The following is a 23814-nucleotide window of genomic DNA, read 5'->3' as shown; positions in this document are numbered from 1 at the left end:
TAATGATTTAATAACATTCTCTCCTGCGCGTCATTATTATTCAAAACAAGACACACGTTGACGACGTAGGTAACGTATTATCAATGTTTCGTGGAATAATATTATATTATGTTCATATATTATTAATATATGAACATATGTACCTACTTGTGTTAAAAATAATACTTGAAAATGTAACTATAGATACATTGCTTTATTATTTAGTCTTTAATATATTTGAGTCAAAAATAAAACACTACCTTTGTAAACAAATTGTATTTTTTTTAAACAAAATATTTTAACATATCATGGCTTTTTATTTTAATGTTATCAAAAAAAAAATTAAAATAAAACATTCGTATATACCCAATAGTTTTTAAAATAAATTCAATAAAAATAATTGTGTCCTTAAAGTTTCTAGATTTTATTATATAGAAGGACCAAACAAAACGGAGTCACCAAAGCTTTAGTTTTTATATATAGCGCATAGATACTAGGTCAGACCCATCACAAATTGTTCTTCCTTCTGCCTTTTTTTCTAATTCTCTGTGAATATCGCAGCTTTTGCTTTACATGGGAGCATGCAGATCTACTACATTCCTTATTGCAGTATTAACAATAATGACAATTATGAAATTGTAATTATTTATTTTATATGAAATTAGTTAAATGAAAATTTCTTAAAATAATAATATCAAGTATCTTGAAAAACATTGCATACAAAAATTGTTAGTTAAAGGCACTAAGTATTAATGGCAATAAATGCATGTTATTGATTATTCCTTGAATGTATTTTTTTTTTCAATGAAAAAATCAAGACCAATATAACTTTCTTTGGTACTTACGTAACTATTAACAATAAAAGGTAATTAACAGATCTCACATAAATATACAAGACAAAAATAATGAATAAAAAATGTTTAAAGGAACATTTCGAGTCCCATATCTTTGGTTCTTAGATACTAAAAATTATGTTGCAAGAAAGCCACCATCAATAGGCAATTCTACACCATTTATCATGCTTGATTTTTCACTCAGTAGAAAAACAACTGCATTGACCACTTCAGATACTTCACCAAATCTGAAATAATTATAAGAGTAGCATTTTATAATTTCTAATAATATCAAATAACTATTTGGTAAATATGCAAATATTTGTAATATATACTACTTTTAGTGTAAGTACACGTAATAGTTTTTGTAAGTATGTATTACGTGTACTTACACTAAAAGTAGTATATATTATAAATATTTGCATATTTACCAAATAGTTATTTGGTATTATAGTTATTATATGTAGTAATTTAAGAAAATTAATTTGTTAGTATATTTTAAAATGGTAATAAGTTATTTGTCTTATCAGTATGTATGTCATACCATTAAATTTACCCATATATATTATAATTACTTGAACTAAATATAAGCCGTTTGAGAGAGCTACTAGTTGGTTAATAAATATATGTCTTACCTTCCAAGTGGTATTTTTGCCAGCATTTCAGAACTCTTTACAGGATCAGACCAACCTACTTTGGCCATGGCAGTCATAATCACAGTTGGATTAACAGAATTAACTCTAATTCCATAAGGACCCAATTCTAAGGCCATTGCACGAGTAAGGGCATCTAAGGCAGCTTTTGAAGCACTATAAAGGGCATGATCTTTTAAAGCAGCCTAGAAAAATTAGTAAATATAATAGTCATAATCACCGTTACAACAGCTACTTATTGATATTGAGATGCATACAAATAGTATTGGTGTATGTATAGAGTATTCATTATTTAGAAGTTTGACAAACCTAAATGAAAAAGTTTGAAAAATAATGCTGGATTTGATTATATTATGTAACTATTGAAATACGTTTTTTTATAAATAATGATAATACAAAAACGGGAGTGTTACATTAATGCTTATCAATATTGAGATATATCAATATGATTTTATCTAAACATGTGTAATTCTAGCTGTACAGGCAATATGAATGTAACAAATGTGTAGATAGTGGTAAGCTCTCAGATAACATTTATAATACCTTTGAGGCCTGCGAAGATATGTTTACTATAGTACCAGCAATCTTGTTTTCCACCATTTTTCTAGCAATTACTTGGCTTACATTTAACACAGCCTTTACATTGACATCAAATATCCTAAAATTAAAAGAAAAGGATTATTTATTTATGCCAAGTTTTACTTCAGTTTATCTAATAAATAATTTCTGAATTCATTGTTTTTTGTCATTATAATTTATTTAAGTTTAGATGTTTAAGTTCACTGATAAAAAAAAGGAATTCGATGATTGGGCATCAAACATACTTATTATAGTCAGCAGAAGAACAGGTTAAGAAGGGTTCACAAATGGCAACAGCAGCATTGTTCACTAATGCATCAAAATGTCCTAATGATTCAATCACTTCTCTGGTTGTATCCCAATCAGCAATATCTACATCCACAATGTCTATAGACGGATATTCACTTTGTAAACTTTCTAAGTGACTTCTTGTTCTGGATAATGCAACTATGTTGGCTCCAGCTCTCCACAGTTCGATAGCAATACCTCTGCCTATACCTTAAATTGGGAATTGTAACAAAAGATTTATCTAATGCATATATTTTCTATTTGATTTTTAATACCGTTTTTTTATAATATTTGAACGATAAATATTATTTTACAGCTATTGTTATAAAGTAATTTATATGAATTTGACTAACCTTGTCCAGCACCGGTAACAAGTATACGTTTTCCTTTAAATGAGATTTCCATCGTTATAATTAATTAGATTAAGAAATATTCTTACAAGATCTTCGATCAATACATGTATCCAACTTAAACCACTACTGAGCTCAACTCAACTCCACATTATGTGACGTGATGTTGGACGCTTAAAATATTAAGAGTAAAGATTGGTTTTTATAAATATGGAATCTTTTAAGGCGGACTAAACTTAAAAAAAAAAAGGTAATCTTCACACTTTTGACACTTTGAAAGTGAAACGAATATGCAGTATACCGACAGTCGACACTTGCTCGGGTCTTTGCTCTCTAAAGTCTAATCTCTATAGTCTATTCGTATTCTCTTGTGCTAGTCAAAGAGTCAGTGTTACCAACTCGAATTTTGTCATACATTACATATAATTTCAAAAGTTGGTAGTTTTTACCAATCATACTATGAAAACTAGGTAGATCCATTTTTTATGTTTTTAAAAGACTCCAGAAGAAGTATGGTGTTATTCCTAATAAACATTTCTAATTCAAAAAAAATTATGTTGTTTTAGGTTTGTTTTGTTTTACATTAAAAAGCTTAAGATATCCATCATAAATATTTAAAATAGAAATCAGAAATATTAAAAATGAAAAGATGAATCATAATGAATATATCATCTTATATTACACTTTATTTTACTTTTAGTGGTTCTTTAGTTTAATTAGGCTTAACAAATAAAAATAGAAGAAATAATTGTACCGAAGCACAATTTATGATATTTTCGAAAAAATATGTATCATCCTGGGTAGAATAATTGGAAATAATTAAAAATCTTTTTTTTGTTTCTAGAGTATAAGTTTTTTAATAACATTTCACACCGTTAGGTAACAGCATACATATAAAAAGTAAATAAAATTTCAGAACAGTAGGGCCCTGGTTATTCAGAGTCAAAAATTTTATTCAACATAGAATTAAATTTGTAAGTAAACTTTATTCAGTAAATAATAAGCAGTACACTTGCTTATTGACTGTCAATATTTTTTTTTACCATTATTAAATAAACTCAGGGACACTTGCAGGACAGTTGAATTTACAATGCAATTTTTCATATTTCTATTTGAAATGGTCTGGAAGCGATCGTTTAATTACCAAAGTTTTCATCATTTACATAAGAAATATATATATATAATTTTATTTAGAATTTAATAATTGAATATTTTTGAACGTTTTCTGGGATTCTATTGTAATAGCGTATACATTTCTTAACAAAAAAAATATTAACCCTGTGTAGTCGGGTACCATTTGTAACTAACTTATGCTTGCCACAACTATCTGCCTCCTATACCTTGGACATACATGTACTCCCAATCCATCATCTATATAAAATTAGGGTTAGAAATCACTCCTTGTGTGAATGTGGCCTAGACGAAGGTTCGTTATCACATAATATACTGGTTTCTTGCCCTAAATTCTCCATTCCATGTACGTTCTCTCTCCTAAAATTCCTCGCTCTATTAATGTTGAATGTTTGTTAATGTTTGTGTTTAGTCCACTTTGTAATTTTTTTATGTAAATACATTGAGCGTAATAAAATTAAGTTGTAAATAGGTTTGTGATTGTTCTTATATGTTATTTTAAAAACAATTTAGGTTTATCTTATTATTTATTATTGTGTTGTTTTAGGTTTTGTGTGTACAAAGAGTCTTCTACTATTATGCCTTCAAAATTAAATTGAACCTGTAATCTGGACCGTACCGTTAAATTTCCATCGTGTCTTCTCCATCACACGTGACATTGGCGAAATAATCTGTGCCCTATCAGCACGAATAAAAGCCACAAAAAAGGAATACTGAGTAAGCTAAGCAATAGAATTTTTAACCCATTTCAACGGTTCTCTATGAAAGAACAATTTTGATCATTATTTGTCAATAAGACAATTTTGGTTTCTGTTTTATTAAAAATTAATTAGATTTAATCATATACTCGTGCAATATATGCTATGCTATGCCCAGAAGTATCTGTGTCATTTTTTAAACCTTTAAGGATATAAGTCTACAAAAAACGGTGTTTTGGTCTAAACGGCTAATAATTATTCCATTGGAAACGAGCTATCGGTAACAAGAAACATCATATCATCATTATATCTTAATATTTGTTTGCTCTATGACATGTCAAAAGTCAAAGCATCGGTATTCTGATAGTATAAAAAAGCGTACCTATATAGTAATAATATAAGCCTTCGCATAAAAAAAATTAGTAAGATTAAAAAAAAAAGGCACAAGATGAACTAGTAGAGCAAACATATGATATGGTATAAAATAAAATAAATAAAACAGCTGATATACTCATGATATATTCATGATATACTCATGATATATATTATGTACAATTTTTTTTAAATAATAAAGAAACACTCATTAAATATTATCATGGAACTCGAATGATATCCTATTAATACATGCGATACGTTTAATATAGTAAGTCTGCTATGAAATATTAGTAATTAAAAAAATACGAAAATTATGCGTTTCTACTTTTATAAAATCATTCGTTACCAGGCTTTGTCTTATAGATTCTTTCACCTCTTCCGATCGTTAACAATATGATAATTCATACATCTTCATACAGCTCATACTTTAGCTATATCTAATTCTTAGATATATATAATAATAACTGATATAAGTTTAAAGAGAAAATACTGCGTATTAAATATTCAAAATTTAACAAAAAAAATATTTAGAAACTACGACGACTGAACTGACTGTTTTAAGAAAAAAGTTAAGTTTATTATTAAACTTAAAAATAATTGTTTTTTCAAATTAAAGCGGATCTTTATAATAGTTTTGTTACATAATTTTGTCGCCAAGAATCCTTCATCGACGGACGACGGACAATTCAACACCAATAATCATGCTTGCTTTATCGCTTAACAGGTACAGAACCACATCTGCTAGTTCCGTCACTTCTCTGAATCTCTAACAAATGAAGAGAAATTGAAATGGTATGATGTTATTTCACTTATTTAAAATTCGACGTATAAATATATATCCATTCTTCTCTTACCTCTTACCCTAACAAGCGGATTTCTTGACATCATCGCATTTGCTTTTTTTTAATCAGCCCAGCTTTGCCTGCCCATAGCTGCCAGAATAGCTGTTGTGTTCACAGCATTTACACTTATTCAATTTGGTCCAACTTCAAGAGCCAAAGCACGAGTAATCTGCATCTAGTGCTGCTTTAGTTCCACTATATATTGTAAGGTTCCGAACAGCATCCTGACTTATATTAATGACAGATTTAACGTTAATGTTAAAGAGCCTAAAAATCAGGAACTATATCATGTATAATAGCATAAATATAAACGGCTATTGCTAGAAAACCTAAGGGCAGAGAAGAATATAACAGTGATTAAAAAATAAATACTATACTTATACTCGTAACATGGCATTTGGACAGTTTTAATGACTGTTCAATTTGATTAATTATTTCAAAATAATTATCAAAGACATCTGGCGAACATTCGAGATACTAATGAGTCTAAGTTTCCTAGATTATCGACTTTTTCCCGTGTTTTATCCCAGTCACCAATATTTACAACCACAGTACTAATTGATGGATATTCGTTTTGTTGAATCTATACATGAGATCTTGTTCTTGAGATTGCGACAAGTTTGGCTGTAGCTCTCCATAAGTCTTTTGCTAGCTGGCGCCCTATTCCTATAAAACAATAAAAATAAACAAAAAAATGCCCTAACGATAATAAGGTCATAAGTAATTGATACTATTAATTAATACTAATACTTAAATTATGAGTTTTACCAACAATTCAATTATTTTAAACATATATTGATTTGACTAATCAAGTAGGTACACTATTAGATATAAGTATACTATAGGTTTATCTGAATCCAAAGTATACTTAATAGAATGATTAAAAATATGACTAAATTTATAAAAGGAAATTTCATAAAACACAATTAAATAATTAAATGAATGTTTGCCTGTATGTGGTATTTTTCCGTAGAATTCTTTTCAACTATTATATTTTTAAATTAAATTCAGGAAATATTTGATGGTATAAACATAATAACATAATCAGCCTGTAAATTTCCCACTGCTGGGCTAAGGCCTCCTCTCCCGTTGAGGAGAAGGTATGGAGCATATTCCACCACGCTGCTCCAATGCGGGTTGGTGGAATACACATATGGCAGAATTTCGTTGAAATTAGACACATGCAGGTTTCCTCACGAAGTTTTCCTTCACCGCCGAGCACGAGATGAATTATAAACACAAATTAAGCACATGAAAATTCAGTGGTGCCTGCCTGGGTTTGAACCCGAAATCATCGGTTAAGATGCACGCGTTCTAACCACTGGGCCATCTCGGCTCTTATATTGATTTGATGGTAATTCGTCGTAAATTTGACAAGAAAATTTAACCTTGTCCAGCATCGGTAACGTGTACTCTTTTTCTTTCAAATGAAATTTCCATCTTATGAAGGTTGCTGAAATAAAGTAGAAAGATTCCTCATTTGTAGTAATAGATTGTTTTTATTTATTGTTGACGGATGCATAAATAAACAATTAAAACATTAGAAAAAAAAATAACAATGATGTCTCTACGAATTATCATAAAAACATAAACAGAAATAGAGGTAGACTAACATGACATAACAAGCAACTCTAAGATGTCATATATCTGTCATAAAATTAAAATAAATTAATTTAAAATGAAACATTTTACCTCCACGTCGATACACCCTTCTAAAATATAATATTTAACAAGATGATAAGCTGTAATGGAAAAATATATAAATGATCACGACCAATCTTCAATCGCTTAGAATGCTATTTACGTCAATAACGATAACGAATCTTCAGGTTTTGTACATGAAATATTATTATAACTAATTTTTTAATGAAAGTTTTTTTGTCAATGTTAAGATATTTTATTTAATGAAAACTTAAGATATTTCTGGTTATATATTAATAAATTAGTTATTCAGTTCAAATGATATATTAACGATGTTTAAGTAGAAGCGGTAAAATGACAAAAAGTATACGACTTCGACGATAATATATAAAAACAGATTGAAGTTAATGTTTTTTTAAATAAAAAGTTCAAAAGGGATTGAAGTGCTTTCAATATTCGATTAGTTTGTATAAACGCAACATAACAAATAAATTATCATGCAAGAAAATATACGGCATGAAGGAACTTTTTAATATTATAAGAGTTGTTTTTGTAGGTGCGGAATTAAAGCTGAAGTTTATATGGGCCGGTTGAATATCTCTTAAATAAATAGCAACAAGACTTAGGTACGTAAAATACGTTTAATTAAAAAAAATACATTATTTGATTTTAATAAAATAAGTTAAATATTTAATAACATATAAAACATGGTAACTTATATTACAAAAATAAAAATATTCTTTGTTTATATAAATATTATTATTTTATAATGGTGTAATTACTTAGTCAGTTTTTTATCTCTTTTTTAGATATTTTTATAGTATAATTCATTAAAATTGTAAATTGTATATAATATTATTTATTGTCTCTGTATATAAATCACATATTTTGTGTCATATATTTTGAAGGTAAATAAAGAAAAGATTCAATCTTTGCAATTACAAGAATACTCTCAAACAATAATTTATCACCGAAGTTGATATTCGTTGATATTATTTATATATTTTTGTACTTCACACAATCGATTAATATTAATATAATCTTCAGTTTCTTACTTGTTTATTACATAAAGCCTTTCGTACTTATTATAAAGCAATTAACGTAATATATTATAATATCGTCGTCAATTTATATGCACGATACTTCTTACAAACATTCAATCTATATAATTTTACCAATTTTGTTAATCTAAAATGAACATAATATTATTTTTTTCACGTGAGATGTTGATAAATATCACTGACGACATATAAAGGCGCTCATAACAGTTTATAATGTATGAGTTGTTTCAGTGGTTTTTTTATCGTTTGTATGGAGCTTTTCGGTATCGACCCCGTTCTTCTTCGTCGCGAACATCTAGATAATGGCTGAATACAACTGCCCATAGATAGAGGTATATGCCTGAAACAATTATAATTCATTTATTAGTAATTGGACAAAGAGTTTCATTAAAAATATAGATCACGCCCTTTTTTAATTAGATTCATTAATTAATAGACAATTAAAAGACGTATTCGTTATTTGACCATAATGAGACGAACAAAATTTAATTTTATGCCTATTATCTTTCTAGCCCACGCTCCATTAATTTCGTTCTGAGTGTATTTCCTTGTAGGTATTTTCGGATATCGGCTTAGCTTAGCGGTTTGACTAGTTTTTGTGTGCTGTATTAACGAAATAAATGTAAATGGTAGGAACTTTATATAACAAAAGTTCACATGCAATTAGTCAAATAAGAAATCAAAAGTCATAGAATTAGATTTGGTCGATTTTCTTGCAGTATGTACAATTTTTTTTTTTCTGTTTTTAATAAATTCATAATAAAGAGTTCCTATTTATATAGATTATTAATATATTGTACAATCATGTCACCTTCACCATCATGTTCAATCACCTTAACCTTTAGGTGACTTATGTATGTATGCCTGGAGCGTCGCTTATATCGTCCGTAAAAGTTTGCATAATCCTATTCATTCAATGTTATAACATAATGCACTGACCTCAAAAATGAGTGAGAGAGAGAGAGAGAGAGAGAGAGAGAGAGAGAGAGAGAAGAGTGAATGAGCAATAAACGACAGACCTATAGATCATATTTCTATTTATAGTTGATAATTGTGCATACTACATTTAAACATATTGCTCACTTTGACTTGTTTTATAAATATTTGACATAAATATGTTTTTTTTATTCAATTTAATTTATCACATAAAAACTTATAAAAACCTTACCCAAATATATCAGTCCGCCAATTAGGATGCAAGTGGCTAAAATGACGTGGTCCTGTTCATCGAGGTAGTAGGTAATTGAAGTATGGAGGACGCTTATGAGTAATCCAATCGCCAGCACGATACCGAGCACCACCCACGGCAGCATCAACCACGAGCGTCTCTGGAAATTTGAATAACAGGTTAAGTTATATTTTAATATTATATGTTTGTTTAATTTATTCATTTCATAAAAAGAAACGCTAACAGAAGTATATATAAAAATACAAACTATTAGTTTAATATACACTGTTTCAAGATACTCCTACAATTATGGAAGAATACAACATGAGAATTAATAAAATATAAAACGCTAAAATGTATAAAAGTAACAAGTAAAAAAAGGCACGGGCAACTGTGAGCCCGTGGATGTTTTGAATTAAATAAAAAATAAAAAAACATGGCAAGTAAAATAGTATCGACAACATTACCTACTTTAAATTAAAAAAAACAAAAGTAAATTATGTATGTATCAAATTTAAAGTAACATTTAGATGGTATTTAAGAATTTTTGAATTATTTGAAAGATTCTTACCGTAAATGACGTCTGATAAGCATTAAAACCAAAGTTAACATTAAATTACTAATATAGGATGTAGAAATTAAATTCTTCTTTAAGGATGCTAAGAATTATTTCTTGCAGGGTACTGCTTATATAAGAAAGCTTTACAGCTTATGTTAACAGCTGATAACAATAGCCCGTGTGATTCCAACTCACCGTTGACTTACTGAGGGTCTAAATTTTTAGAAAAAATATATTAGGTAAATGTACCTTTAAAACTGCCACGATGAGTAGTGCGCATATTAAAATTGTGAAACACAAGTTGACCGTTAATATTATCCTGGGAACTGAAAAGAAAATAAGGTTATTTGATGTACATGTGTTATTAATATAAACATCAATTATATAATATAGTGGCAGGATCGCAATAACCGTGTCGGGGCACTTTACCGTTTTCTAACTTCCTAAAATATATTTTTTCTACCACAGCGCAATTTTATTAATAAGTACGTTTTTTACTGTGTTACGAAGATATGCAATCATCCTATTCAAATAAGAGAAATGTTTCGGCTTTAACAAATTCATTAGAAATGAATTTTTTAACCTTATTTCCCAATTTTTGGTCTGCCTAAGGCTCTACAGCTGCGCCCATTTCTACCTAATCAATACCTATGATTACGATAATCTGTCCCGGACGAATCTGAATGCTGTTCATCGAACCATAAGAATAAACCTGTGTTCTACGCTCTCACTTGTGCAGTTGCTCGTGCAATAGTCTTCGTTAATGACACAATTCAATATTATTCTTTATTTAGGAGACTAGTTTTTGTACTTAAGCAAGTTATACGATATCGTTATATTGTTAATTACTTGCATCGTATTTTAAAAAAAAGTAACAGACATTAAATGTTACATTTCTGGACAAAGACCTTCTCTCCTAATGAGCAAAAGATTTTGTGCTTATTCCAAAAGTATTATATTTCAAAAATAGAATGATTCAGAATTAAATTAACTGAAACTGAGCATTTTTAGATACTCACTATCCATATCTGATAACTTTTTATCGAAGTCCTCCGCGAAGATAAATGTCCTGTAGGAAACATTATGCTTGTTAGCAATCCACACGGTGATAATCGTGGCGATGGAGAGAATAATTCCTAATACGCCGGTGAAAATCGTCCCGGTCCGCGTCGACGCACAACAACAGCACTTCTGTAATCTTCTCATTTTGATCTTTGTTTTCGCTTAAAGTAAATTATAATAGCTGACAGTATTTCATCGGCTTCGTGAAAGCGTTTCACCGTTTCATGGTTTCTGGAATAGAGAACAGTATATTTTAAGGTCATTATGATAAGTCTGGACAAAGTGTTTTTTTTATTTATTTCATATTAAAGAAGGATGTGAAAACGATTTATAATTATAGTGTTGTTTTCAGTGTTTGTTAAAGCTAACCAATTCTTCATTAACGGTAGCCCTTATTCTACCGACAAAAACAATACGATTTGAATGGTGAGTGAGCCAGTCTAAGTGTGTTAAGTGTGTGTGTTGTGCCAGAGCACAAGGGACATAAAATCTTAGTTACTAAAGTGGGTGGCCCATTGGTGATATGATGTATGGTTAATATTTCTCACAGTAGGTACCAAAATCTATATCTTTAGACGGTGAGCACATACCATAGGCGGCCTATTTGCCATTCCAACTACCGATATGACATAAAAAAAAGTTGGTGGCGCAGTGGCGATATATGAATTTATAATTTTATACTGCCACTGTCTATAAGCGGTGGTGACCACTTACCACCAGACATATTAAAGCCTGCCAACCTACTACATTTAAATTAATTAAGAATTAAATTTAATAAAAAAAAACCGCGTATTCGTCACCTTAAATATTTTTCTACATCAATATCCAAGCCATTGACAACCACCATGTCAAATTTCATTATGATTACTCGTGATAAACTAACAAAGAGACATACAGAGGGACTAACGGAGTATAAACGACAATTTCATGCTGTAATATATTACGTTTTGTCATACAAATAGAATGTTAATGCAAATATCTTTACAATATTTCCTGAATACTTCACCGTTGAGCACGATATAAATTTTATAATCTACATATTTAATTATACCTATATACAAATTACGTACATGACTATTCAGTGCCGCTAGTCCGGATTTTGAAACTGATTTTATCCGTTAAGATTGACTTCGACAGAGTACAAAAGCCACGAAGAGCCGAACTGCAATTACATAACCTTTAAATATAAAATCCTGTTACCAATGGTTTCTATATTAAATATATATCAAATTTTCGTCCGCATAAACAACATGTATGTACAGTTTGTGTATTATAGTAAAATTAAGTCCTGTAGTCGTTGTAGATGTTCTATATTATATATATAAAAATAAATGTTTGTATGTTTGTTATCAATGCTATTAAACTATTGATGCGATTGTGATTATTTGATGATCTATTCTATATACGACCGGGAAGAATCTTGAAAGAAAAAGCCTAAAATAACCTAGAATATCTCTTTGTATATTTGTACTTTAAAATAAATGTTTTATGTAACCCTTGTGCGAAGTCGGGCCGAGTGTATAGTATTTTCTGTATATTTAGCTGGTTCTAAGTTAATATCTATTTTGAAAAACACACGCGTTCGTCTCATTAGAGGTGGCGCGCGACAAAAATCCACGTGGAAAGTTTTAAAAAAAAAAGTCTACTGTCAACGACTCCCGATGAATGTGTTGACATATTAAATTTGCTAAAAGGAGAAGATGTCTTAAAATGTCCACTGTGTGTATAAAATTTAGATTGCTTCGTATATTTACTTCCGTATAATTTACTGGAGCATTGATAGTTTTAGTTTCAGACTGAAATATCGTGATTCTAATAAGCAAATATGTCAATCAATTTGGCAAAGATAACATTGTATACGACCAACTCGATTCTTAAACTAGCTCATATGGATAAGTACCAATTAAATAATTGCTTTAAGAAATAATCGAAACAATAGAACGATTTCATATCCATAATAACACACCTTTATATAGGTAGTACATAATTATCGAATCCGTTGTTTAATTTTAGTTGAAATGTAAACATTATTAATAGCTTCGATACACAGCACCCGTATTGAATAGAGGTCGAGCAACGAGAGCGTATAATATTTTGTAACAAAAATGAACTCTATAATGGAATGGTTGATGCATCTAATTCTGGAACGAATAGCATTATTTGGGATGACTATTGCGAAATTTTCTGTTTCCTGTGATTCAAGATAGGATCGTTTTATTATTATTTTTCGTTGCATATAACTACGTTTCGTTACATGCATATGATGTGTGTATATAATGAATTGTTTTCATGGTATTCAACATTTCAATGATTTTCATTTTCAATACATCGTAATTATTCTTTTAAAACTTTTTAATTTATTGTTTATTACGAATGACTAAAATGATAAGTTTAGCATATTATCATTGTATCATTATTATATATAGATTATATATATTCGAGAAACAATCTAAAAAATAAACTTTACTATGTGACGTGTTCGCTTAAAATAAGTTTACTAAAAATAAAACATGTTGATCTTTTCTTGTATGTGAACGTCATAATCGTCTATTCACCGTTATATACATAGTTTGTATTATATATGTTCATTGGTGTAATAATGATATACACTATATATTCATGTTTAAATAACCGTTTTAATTTTAAAATGTTAATCAATAAATTATTGAGATTATATTATAAAATTATTAATTTTACGTTTGAAAATATAAATATCTATTAATTTTATTTCTAATAACCAGTTGTCATTTTTGGATATTTTATTAAATATCGTTGAAAAAATTGATAGCGGTAAAGGAAGATTTACTCGTATCAGAGTCCCAACATTTTAATTACTATTAAAATCTTAATTATATGTTGGTAGGTATAATAATCTTTCCGCGCGTCTGAGCCGCATGTTTAATAAATTGTACGTTTATATTGATTCTAATTAAATTTAATAAGTTGTTATACTCATCGTTATTATAAATACAAAAACAAAATATGCATAAATATTAGAGACATATAAATGTTAATAATATGTAGTTATAAAACGATTTTTGCAACAGGAAGGATATCTGATTTTCCAATGGGGGCGTCGCAAGTGGCACGATAACCCTCGCCTTTCCTGACATTGACCTGGCCTGGCCTAGATTGCAGATAGCCTAGCCTTAATGTTACAGTAAATATCAACCACCAACAGATATAATATACACAGTATTGCTTTACGCCACGCCTAACCTTTTACCAGCCATTAACTAATTTTGGATGTCTGGAATACATTTCGCAATAACAAAGAGTTCGATACGGATCATTGAACGAATATTGTATTTATTTCTATAGGAAATGATACAGGAATAAAGTTATTTAAATTATTATGCATATTTTAATTTAGCTCATTAGTAACAGCGGCAATTTATAAAGGAATTCCAAATAGTCTTTGAAGAAGGTAAAAATCCAGTTTTTTGATTTTATTTCTCATATAAATAAATATTTAAGTTGTAACAAGTTAATTATACAACTATCATAAAGATGTTTATATAGATATTGTAATGGTTCGTCAGAGTCTAATACCGTTTTACTAATTTGTTCCAAGCAGTATTAAAATTTAGATTAACTGGATCACATGTCAACGCGGAGCATGAAAATATACAAGCAGATTTTGTAAACAAATCTGTAAGACAGTTCAAACCATAAAGTATGTTAACGCTCAGCTAATAAATCAGCGCGTGGCTCCATTTCGGGCGTGGTATGTATAATGTTTATAGTACTACAACATACATTCAGCCTTTGTTTGTCGGATTATTGCGCAACACTTGATGACCATAATAGTCCCTGTGTTATTGCTACGCTTCTTATATACTCCAATTAATGCAACTGTAGTTGACGCACTAACATTTTTATTATTATTTCCTCCATCTAAGGTAGATTAAATACAAGCAAGTTTCTTTCATTGCAATAATCATTTATATTACATACATTTAAAAGTTAATTTATTATTACAGAGCAACAAAATTTATATTGTGTTTAATTGATTGCTTGTGGTACATGTTTTTTGTTAAAAATTTAAGACACTTCTCAAGTTAATCACATATTATTTAAAGAACTCACGTTACTAGTTTAGGAATAGCAATGTCCAATGCAATATCAGCAATGAAAACATATTCATTCCAACAATCGTGGCGATGAACACATATGGTAGCTACATAGTATATAATCTGTTTATTAACTAACGAGAGATAAACTATCCTTTAAATTGATAGAATAGATTTGGCATTGCAGTACCCAAACTATATTTTTTATAAATATTTGAAGGATTGATAATAAATATTGGTAATTTTGAGTAAATCTTTTCTACGTGTTTTATTTACAACAGAATTAATTATATCAATTTGTTGAATTGATACAATTGTTTTTTATTTTAACAAATAAATAAATAAAGATATTAGGGTTTTTCGTGAAGGAATTTTCAGTTGTAACCTAAAGTTAAGAAGTTAGCTGTGATACATTCCCATATCTAGAGAAACATGTAAAAGTGGTAGTTCTATACTTGATATAATTTTATCAGAATATGACGGCGAAGGAATCGAGAGTACACCTGTTGGTCTAGTACCAGAGTTCGAGTTCGCTAGACTTGCGACGTTGACTAGGCCGAAATTCTATCAGAACAATATTATAAGTATATTAATTAATACGAGTACATTTATATTAATAAAATATTAAAAGAAAACAGCGACGTTTTTATTCCGATCACAGCTTGAACGTTTGGCAGCGTTTGCGCAAATAAATGGAACATTAAACTCTACTCTATCATCTTTTAGATAAACGCTTGTCGAACTTTCTAATAAGCTAGTTCCTAATACATAACACGTATTTCCGAACTGAATATTTAATGATTGAATAATTCTACTGTGTTATATAAATATCACATTATTAGACATTTAAATTAAATATATAATTTGATTACTCAATGGCTTGTATGCTCAATAGTATATTTAGTTCAAAACGTACACGTAAAACAAGCAATATTTGTGAAAAAAAGAGTGATAATTTCTTAGCGGTTGTCTCTTAGAACTTACCTAATCTTATAAGGAGACTGAAAATATATAAAATAGGTAGCTTAAATTAACAAAATCAGCGCCGTGCGGACGCCATAGTTATATTCGCGCGTGTACCGACCACGACTCTCAGTCGTCCCGTTCACGGTAACGGGCCGGCATCGGCAGTTGGCACACGCGCCGCGTATATTTATAAATTAGGTTTTAGTAGCTTCGGTATTTTTTATTCATTTTTGGAATTTCTATGACTATGACTATAAATAATAAATTTCATAGTAAATATAGTGGGCAGGTATGCTAATTTTATTACCACCTGATTATGAAGCAAATGTAAGCATATATTAGAGATCGATTCAAAATGTATTATACAACAACATTTTGGTTCATCTGAAGATTGTTAGTCATTTACAATGAGATACATTTGTACTCAGTAACAAAACAAAAACTTTAGCGATCTTGGCAGAATAAAGTTGACTACGAACGCCTAATCTTGGCTCACCGATGAAGGTCAGAGTATGTTCGTGCCATTGCCATTATGAACGTAGACTAAAAAGTTTACTTTCACGCTTTTGATTTCCGAGTTCATTGATAGTTATCGCTATTTTCCAATGATATATATACATGTATAAATGAAATCGGATATGCCTTACTTTGTAACGCTGAATGTTGTACAAATAACATCTTCAGACCCAAAGTAAATAAATGTACTATTTATATAAAAGCAAATCGTCTTCAACAATATAAATATACATAAACTAATCTATATATAATACGTGAACATTGTAAAATATATGCCGTCTTATTTTAATCAATGATCAATGAGTATTATGCATCTATTATCAATACATTTTATAAAAAAACGATTATCAACCACAACTATACTTATATGCAAAACTTTGTTATATAAAGAGACTAGTTTAAATTCAAAACTATGTAACCCAGTTTAATCACACTTAAGACGTTTATTACGATCTTAAGTGGCTGTTCCCAGAGATTCAACCCTGTAATCGCATGCTTTAATTGTACGTATCTCACAAGTATCAAGTAACTTATAAGAATATAAGAACTTTGTTTGTGGTTTAAGTGTCAGAAATTGATCCACAATATCAAGACTTCAAAGGTTAGCCCTACATGTTATAACCTTTATATGAAAACGTATATTATCAACTATTCGTTAAACATTCGCTTCGCTGTAACTTTTTTCGATAGAAAAATGAAATTAAGTATTTAGTATATCATGTGTATACGAATTCTTGCTGCGTAGCCGTAACTAAAGTTCGATCAAAGAACGATCGTTTACATACGTTTATGTAATATTATTATTAAATACTTGTAAAATATCAATGATTATTGAAAATTTTGGAAATTGCTATAAATAAATTAAAATAAAATTTTGTTATAAAGGTCTAGAGAAAACTCTAAAATATTTATCGAGGATAGTTATTATAGACTACATTTAACTACATCTAATTTCAAACTACTAGTCTAAGCGTCAACCAATCTGGCAAAATGTAAGCTATTAATATACTTATCACGTGTATGAATGAAACATGCATTTATATTCCAAAATTGCGAGTGAAATTGCGGAACACAACTAGTGTTAGAAAAATATTCATAAAATTAGTTATATATTGTAGTAACACTACAGATGATAAAAAGCGTGGATGAAGTAGTTGCTTGTTAACTTTTAGGCCGGAGATACGTCGATTTTAAATTTATTTGCTTGACATTCACTTGACTTGACACTCGTGGAAAAGGGTTTCCTGGTCGTCGTACTGACGATAACTTTTCATTTAATAAACTTACATGAGTTTATTAAATGAAAAATCACGATTGAAAATTGCTTGTAAAACTATATCTGAATAAAGTAGGTAGTTTTTAATTTTAAATTTTCGTAATAGATAGAGTAGATTCTATCATAGCAAATGAAAAAAAAAACGCTTATATTTACGCCATTTTGCTGTTGTACATAATAATAATTGTTAGCAAAGGTTACGTGAAGAGAAGTAAACATTATTCATTAGCATTGACCTTGTATCGTTATTTACAGTTTCTCTACAAATAATGTAGTTGTGTGTGAAATATATGTATGTATTAAGTAGAGTGCAGATCCGCGTGTGTAAAACAAAATAACATTTTTTGAGTAGAATTTACGCATTATCTTTCAAACAATCAATAAATAATTATAACTAACAATTTTATATTGTTTTCGTTTAATTTATTTATAATGTGTATTTATGTTATCCTTTTATGTTGCCTTATTTTTGTAATCTATAATTAAGATTACAAAAATAAAGCAAAAAATAATTTTAGTGTCCTGATTTCATAATAAAAATATTAAATATTATGTCTCTGTGTAGGTATATCTTTTAAAAGTCTGAATGATTGTATTTTTTTTTAATGCTGACAGAGGGATAATACCAGTTATATCATAAATAAAATGGCCCTGCATAAGTTCCCAGTAAAAGTGACATAAGCTGCCGTCATCGCATGCCGGTTATTTTATTTTAGTGATACAACCACGAGAAGGCCGGCGCAACCGCGAGTGACGTCATCGTTCTGCTCGGCCAAATGCTCCTGTGTTCGTGTGTGTAACGCCAAAGGCGTGACATTCATTCATTAATATCTCGACTATTATGCGTAATGTAAGCATTGCGTTCTTAAAATTCACGAGTGCATTGGTAAGGTAATATGGTATTTTGCATAAAATTCGACAAAGACAAGGATTTCATTTGTTTCTCACAGTATAATTTGCCATTTGACTTATAACCTTTGAGTCAAATTCTTGTAAATTTGTATTTATTTAAACGATGACAATTTTTTTCACAATATGTTTTTTTTAATTTTAATTAATAACGTCTAAATAAAATTAATAATAATTAAAATTTAATTAAAGGTGGCAGAGTCGTGGAATTAGTTTCAAACCTTAAGTAGAGAGGCCCTCACTCAACATTGGGACATTTATACTTAAAATGACAATTTTATTCCTTTTACTTAGACAACATTTCAATATTAAAAAAAATAATTGAAATCATTTCTTATAAATATAACTAACTCGTGGTTGATAAATCATTACATTAAATTATAAAATTCTTAGTACCTGATTACATTTTGTTTTATGAATATGCTTCCTGACACGTCACCTTTATACAGATAACGTGATGACATTGAGCGTTCTGCGTTTCGTGTTACGTTATGTCTTATTTATGTTCGCAAAAACCGTGTATGGTCGTGGACCTCGTTGACTTAACATTGAGTAGATAACAAGGTCGACGACTAGTTACGTTCGATTACGCCTAAAGCCCTCTTTCCGACCGGTACTTATAATCGCCATTAATTGAGGAGGTCTGTTTCGATTAATATCAATTTTTCAATTGTGGTAGTAAATTTTTCCCGGTACGTGTCTACCTAACAATGTAACGAAATAACGTTAAAAGTATTCAAGATTATTGTTCTCAAGAATACTAGAATTCTTGTTGTGTTTTGAAATATTATAAATGATTTATAATAATCTTTTAACTATCGTAAGGTTATTATTTAACATGTCGCTAACTTATCATACAGTTTTGTGTTCTTTTGTTATAAGTACCTAATAGTATTAGTATTAAAAACGTATTGATTAAACATTTATTGTAACTTTAGCAGAACTGTTAAGTAATGAAAAGTGACATCATCTCGAACAGTAATATTGTTATGATGTGTAATCCAATATGCAAAAGAAATGAGTCATAATATGAAGAAAATTTAAAGTCACTCGAAATAAATCTGAAGGGCACAAAGAACCCGATTCATGCCTTAAACATATAAACTAAAACCAAAGGCAAGCGTTATATATTTGGAATTATAATGATTAATTTACCTATATTCTACATAGAGTGATTAATATTTTTTATAATGTCTTAGTATATAGGGAAGGAAGAGGCTACACTATCGATAATATATAAAAATGGGGATAAATATTTAGACATAGAGATATATATACATGTAAAGTTACAAATAATAATAATACGTGCTAAAAATGCAATATTTTTTCTATTCCTTAAAAAGTATCCGTGTTTTTAAATTCGATGCGTAATTTTATATTTAAGCTTTGGTAAAATGTTTTAGTTGTAACTTGTATTAAGTCGCTTTGTTATTTAATCGATTCAGAATATATATCTCTGACTTGTAGGCAAAAAATCCGCTACACGTTCAGTACAAGTTTTTGTGCTGTTAAAACAAGGTTAAATATTTAAAATTATCCAAAAAGTTTGATTTGATTTGTTAAAAATAAATCTAGAATCATTAAAACTCATAAAACTTCTTTCATCATTGATTCTCAATACTAATAATAATTAACAGATATTATTGGGAGGTTAATGACCGCTAATTAGAACTTTCATAGTTTTTCTCTTATCACTACAATGAGTCTTTTATTCGTTTCTGAGATACTCTAATTCATCTAACGAATACGCCAATTAGGAAACAAACTGCGATAAAAAGAGTAATATTTTGTAACTGGGTTAAATTGTTACCGTTTTCATTCCAGAGGTTAAATCATATATACATATATTAAATAATAATAACATATCATAATTCCATATAAAGTATACGACTATACTTGGAATTATGATAATATGTACGAAATGAAATGTTTATTTTGTTCAAATATATTCAATTGTTTTTAATTTAATGAATAAGAAAAATGTATGCAAATATTCGTAGAATGTTAGTTTCGATAAGTTATGACTTATGAGGGTGTATAATTAACTACTTCACACAAAAGGAGTCGTGATAGGCTTACAAAGGTAGAGAATTAGAAAGCTTGGGAAATCGTGGATAAACAGTCAGGTGTTACTGATGTTTGAACAGCCTTATCTGGACACACCGTTTAAGGAGACATGGGAAGACGTGTTCTCACGTATCTACGAGGAATCCAAAGTGCATATAATACCGTTGTAAGCCAACCCTCGACACGATTGCACAAAATAGAGCAACTTTGCGGTTTCAGAAATGTTACCTATATAAAACGTATGTCGGTATGTGGATATGTTTAGTGGTTTATAATGTAAGGTAATGTTTTTAATTTAAGGTAATGTAAAATTTCATTTATAAATAAAGAGAAATGTAAAGTTCATTGAACTCTCCACGACAGAAAACTTGACCTTGAAATTTTGCTCTAATCGCACCCAAAGAGAATTTAAAATATAACTTAGTCAAGTAGATAAGTAGGAGGAGTTGTATTGCATTGAAATACTCCAGTAGACATATACGGTGGTTTCCGATAATAAGGTAAGTATCTAATTGATAATTTAACGTATCATACGTAGCTTGTAAGTAATTTGTTAACAGTTTACGGTTAAGCGTGGGCAGTCGATCTCCCACATCGATGCTACTACGTCCCACAACCAAATATTTTCGACATATTGCACGGATGTTGGACGCGCATCCGTATCATCTTAATAACCGTTCGATAAAAGATACATCATAGTCTTAGTCGTACTTTCTAGTTGAATATGGATTATTTCAATACGTATACATATTTTCAATTTGTTAACAAATAGTGATGTTTATTATTACCTACTGTAGTTGTACAAGTAGTTTCTAATGGATGAATTTGTTTTGTTTACGTCAATCTAGTTTTTTCTATGTACTACCATTATTCACACAGCCAAAAATGGGAAAACGTAAGATAGTAATTAATATATATACTATTTTGGAATGTTTTTTTTTACGCTACCAGATATCTATTATGGTAGATCGTAGCTGATTTTTTTATGCGTCTGCAAATGTAAGTAATATTTTGCGAACGGTACTTTGTTTCACTTATATGCGACATATTCACGTAAAATAAAGTACACAATATATGAATGCAATTTATTACAATTATTATGCTCAAATGAAGGCTGACATTATATTAATTTTTAGATATTTGTTTCATTGTCGAGAACTTTGAATATAAAATAAAATCATTCGTATTTTATAAGATCAGATGACGTGGTTTTTATTTAGAGAAACAGTTGTTCACTTGACATTAAAACCTAAAAAAAATCTTAGTTATAAGTATTAATATATTCAATAAATTACATGAATTAGTAATAAACAAAATTCCCTCAAATTAATAACTTGTCTATTGTATATATGTTGTTTAGAACTCTGTTTGTGTTTGTTTAACATCAATGAATAAAGTTTGTTTATATTTCATTATTTCCGAAGATATAGCAATACACAAGTAAAAGTAATGTTCATAGATAAAATTGATTGATTTTATTAGCAACAAAAATGTTTCCAAAACGATAAAAGGTATAAACGCTGCGTATTTACAGAAAACCGAAATAACTCACGACTCACAAGTCTCAAGGTAAGGACGTAACCCACATTACATATTCTAAAACAAAATCAAGGTCTACTTAACGGACACATTTTCTTAATCGGCGTAACAATTAATGCTCCCGAGATATTGTGATTAAGATAGCATATTAATATTTACCTCAGCTTCTAAACCAAATCGTTGCACATACACTATTTGTTGAATCACAAAATGTTTTCCTTTTATGTAAAACTTCAATAAGGCACTGGATTAAAAGCACGAATGTTGGGAAGTCGGGAACGAAAGCGCGCGGCTGTCTCGCAAGTCGGAGATCATCTGACCGTAAGCGACTGACGAGTTTAGCGCGATACTGACGCATGATGATGACGACTGTACTGTCGTAGCTTTATGTGGTTAGTAAATAGTTGATAGAACGGTATATGGATAATAAAATGTGACTGTTCATCAAAGCAGTGTAAATCAGTTATATTAATTGATAACTAACATTTTTTGTGTCAATGTTTGACGTCAGAATAACGTCTGCTTTACTACTGCACGTCTGCGTACAGGTACACCTGGACTAGGGTAATTGGACTATATTGGATTTTTTCAATATTAATTTTATATTTTCTTAGTGGTACGGCTTGGTGGTACTGCCGAGCAAAAATACTTAGTATTGTTGTCTTCCGTGTGAGTGAGCCAGTACAGCTATAGGTACAAGGGATCTAACATCTTAATTTCCATAGGTAGGGGCGCATTGGTGAAGTAAGGAATAGTTAAAAAATCTTACGGTAGCAATTTCTATGGGCTGTGGTGATCACTTATCAACACATGGTCCATTTGCCTTTCCGCCTAACAATAATATAAAAAACAAACACGGAATTCCTTTATTATTAACTAATGATTAATTCATTAATTTTAATTAATTTAACTTCAGGTCATCTTTTCAAGCTATTTTGTATATACTTATATGAATAAATTACATGAAGGTATCAGAAATGAAGCTTATACCAAAACCCGACAGGGAATTGATTCGGTACGCTTTTTGCTCATTTGTTATACATACAACAAATTACAAATATAACTATCAACTAAATACAATTAAACAACGCTTTTTATTATTACATACATAATCATGGATAAAAAAATTGTCCATTAATTATTTTTGATTTAAAGCTATATATATATATATTAGTATTATTTGACAAACGTAAAAGACGTCGGGATTTTATTTTTAGAATATTATTTTTATATGTCTCAAAAAATAATG

At 29.4% G+C, this 23814-nt stretch overlaps 2 protein-coding genes across 2 annotated transcripts; both read right to left on the bottom strand.

Moving 5' to 3' along the window:
- Positions 1-240: 240 nt before the first annotated feature.
- LOC113400509 (D-erythrulose reductase-like) lies at positions 241-3016 on the bottom strand. The gene is made up of 5 exons (XM_026640096.2): positions 2686-3016; positions 2290-2542; positions 2009-2123; positions 1448-1650; positions 241-1060 (listed from the first exon to the last, which is right to left on the bottom strand). Exons 1-5 carry the CDS (start codon positions 2735-2737, stop codon positions 949-951), a joined length of 735 nt encoding a protein of 244 aa, XP_026495881.1. The 5' UTR covers positions 2738-3016; the 3' UTR covers positions 241-948.
- Positions 3017-7991: 4975 nt separating this feature from the next.
- Positions 7992-22972, bottom strand: LOC113400522 (uncharacterized). Its single transcript, XM_026640122.2, has 5 exons — positions 22725-22972; positions 11177-11450; positions 10407-10483; positions 9599-9758; positions 7992-8770 (listed from the first exon to the last, which is right to left on the bottom strand). Exons 2-5 carry the CDS (start codon positions 11361-11363, stop codon positions 8670-8672), a joined length of 525 nt encoding a protein of 174 aa, XP_026495907.1. The 5' UTR covers positions 11364-11450; positions 22725-22972; the 3' UTR covers positions 7992-8669.
- Between the last annotated feature and the right edge of the window lie 842 nt (positions 22973-23814).

Source organism: Vanessa tameamea, chromosome 9 (assembly GCF_037043105.1).
Source record: "Vanessa tameamea isolate UH-Manoa-2023 chromosome 9, ilVanTame1 primary haplotype, whole genome shotgun sequence".
NCBI lineage: Eukaryota > Metazoa > Arthropoda > Insecta > Lepidoptera > Nymphalidae > Vanessa > Vanessa tameamea.
This window is presented reverse-complemented; position numbering and strand designations above follow the sequence as displayed.

Coding starts and splice junctions, on each gene's coding strand:
- LOC113400509 (XM_026640096.2), bottom strand. CDS start 2,737: ATGGAAATCTCATTTAAAGGAAAACGTATACTTGTTACCGGTGCTGGA. Junction 2,543..2,685: donor TGTTACCGGTGCTGGACAAG/GTTAGTCAAATT, acceptor TCCCAATTTAAG/GTATAGGCAGAGGTATTGCT. Junction 1,061..1,447: donor GCAAAAATACCACTTGGAAG/GTAAGACATATA, acceptor TAATTATTTCAG/ATTTGGTGAAGTATCTGAAG.
- LOC113400522 (XM_026640122.2), bottom strand. CDS start 11,363: ATGAGAAGATTACAGAAGTGCTGTTGTTGTGCGTCGACGCGGACCGGG. Junction 10,484..11,176: donor AAAGTTATCAGATATGGATA/GTGAGTATCTAA, acceptor TTTTCTTTTCAG/TTCCCAGGATAATATTAACG. Junction 9,759..10,406: donor TCATCGTGGCAGTTTTAAAG/GTACATTTACCT, acceptor TCAAATTTCCAG/AGACGCTCGTGGTTGATGCT.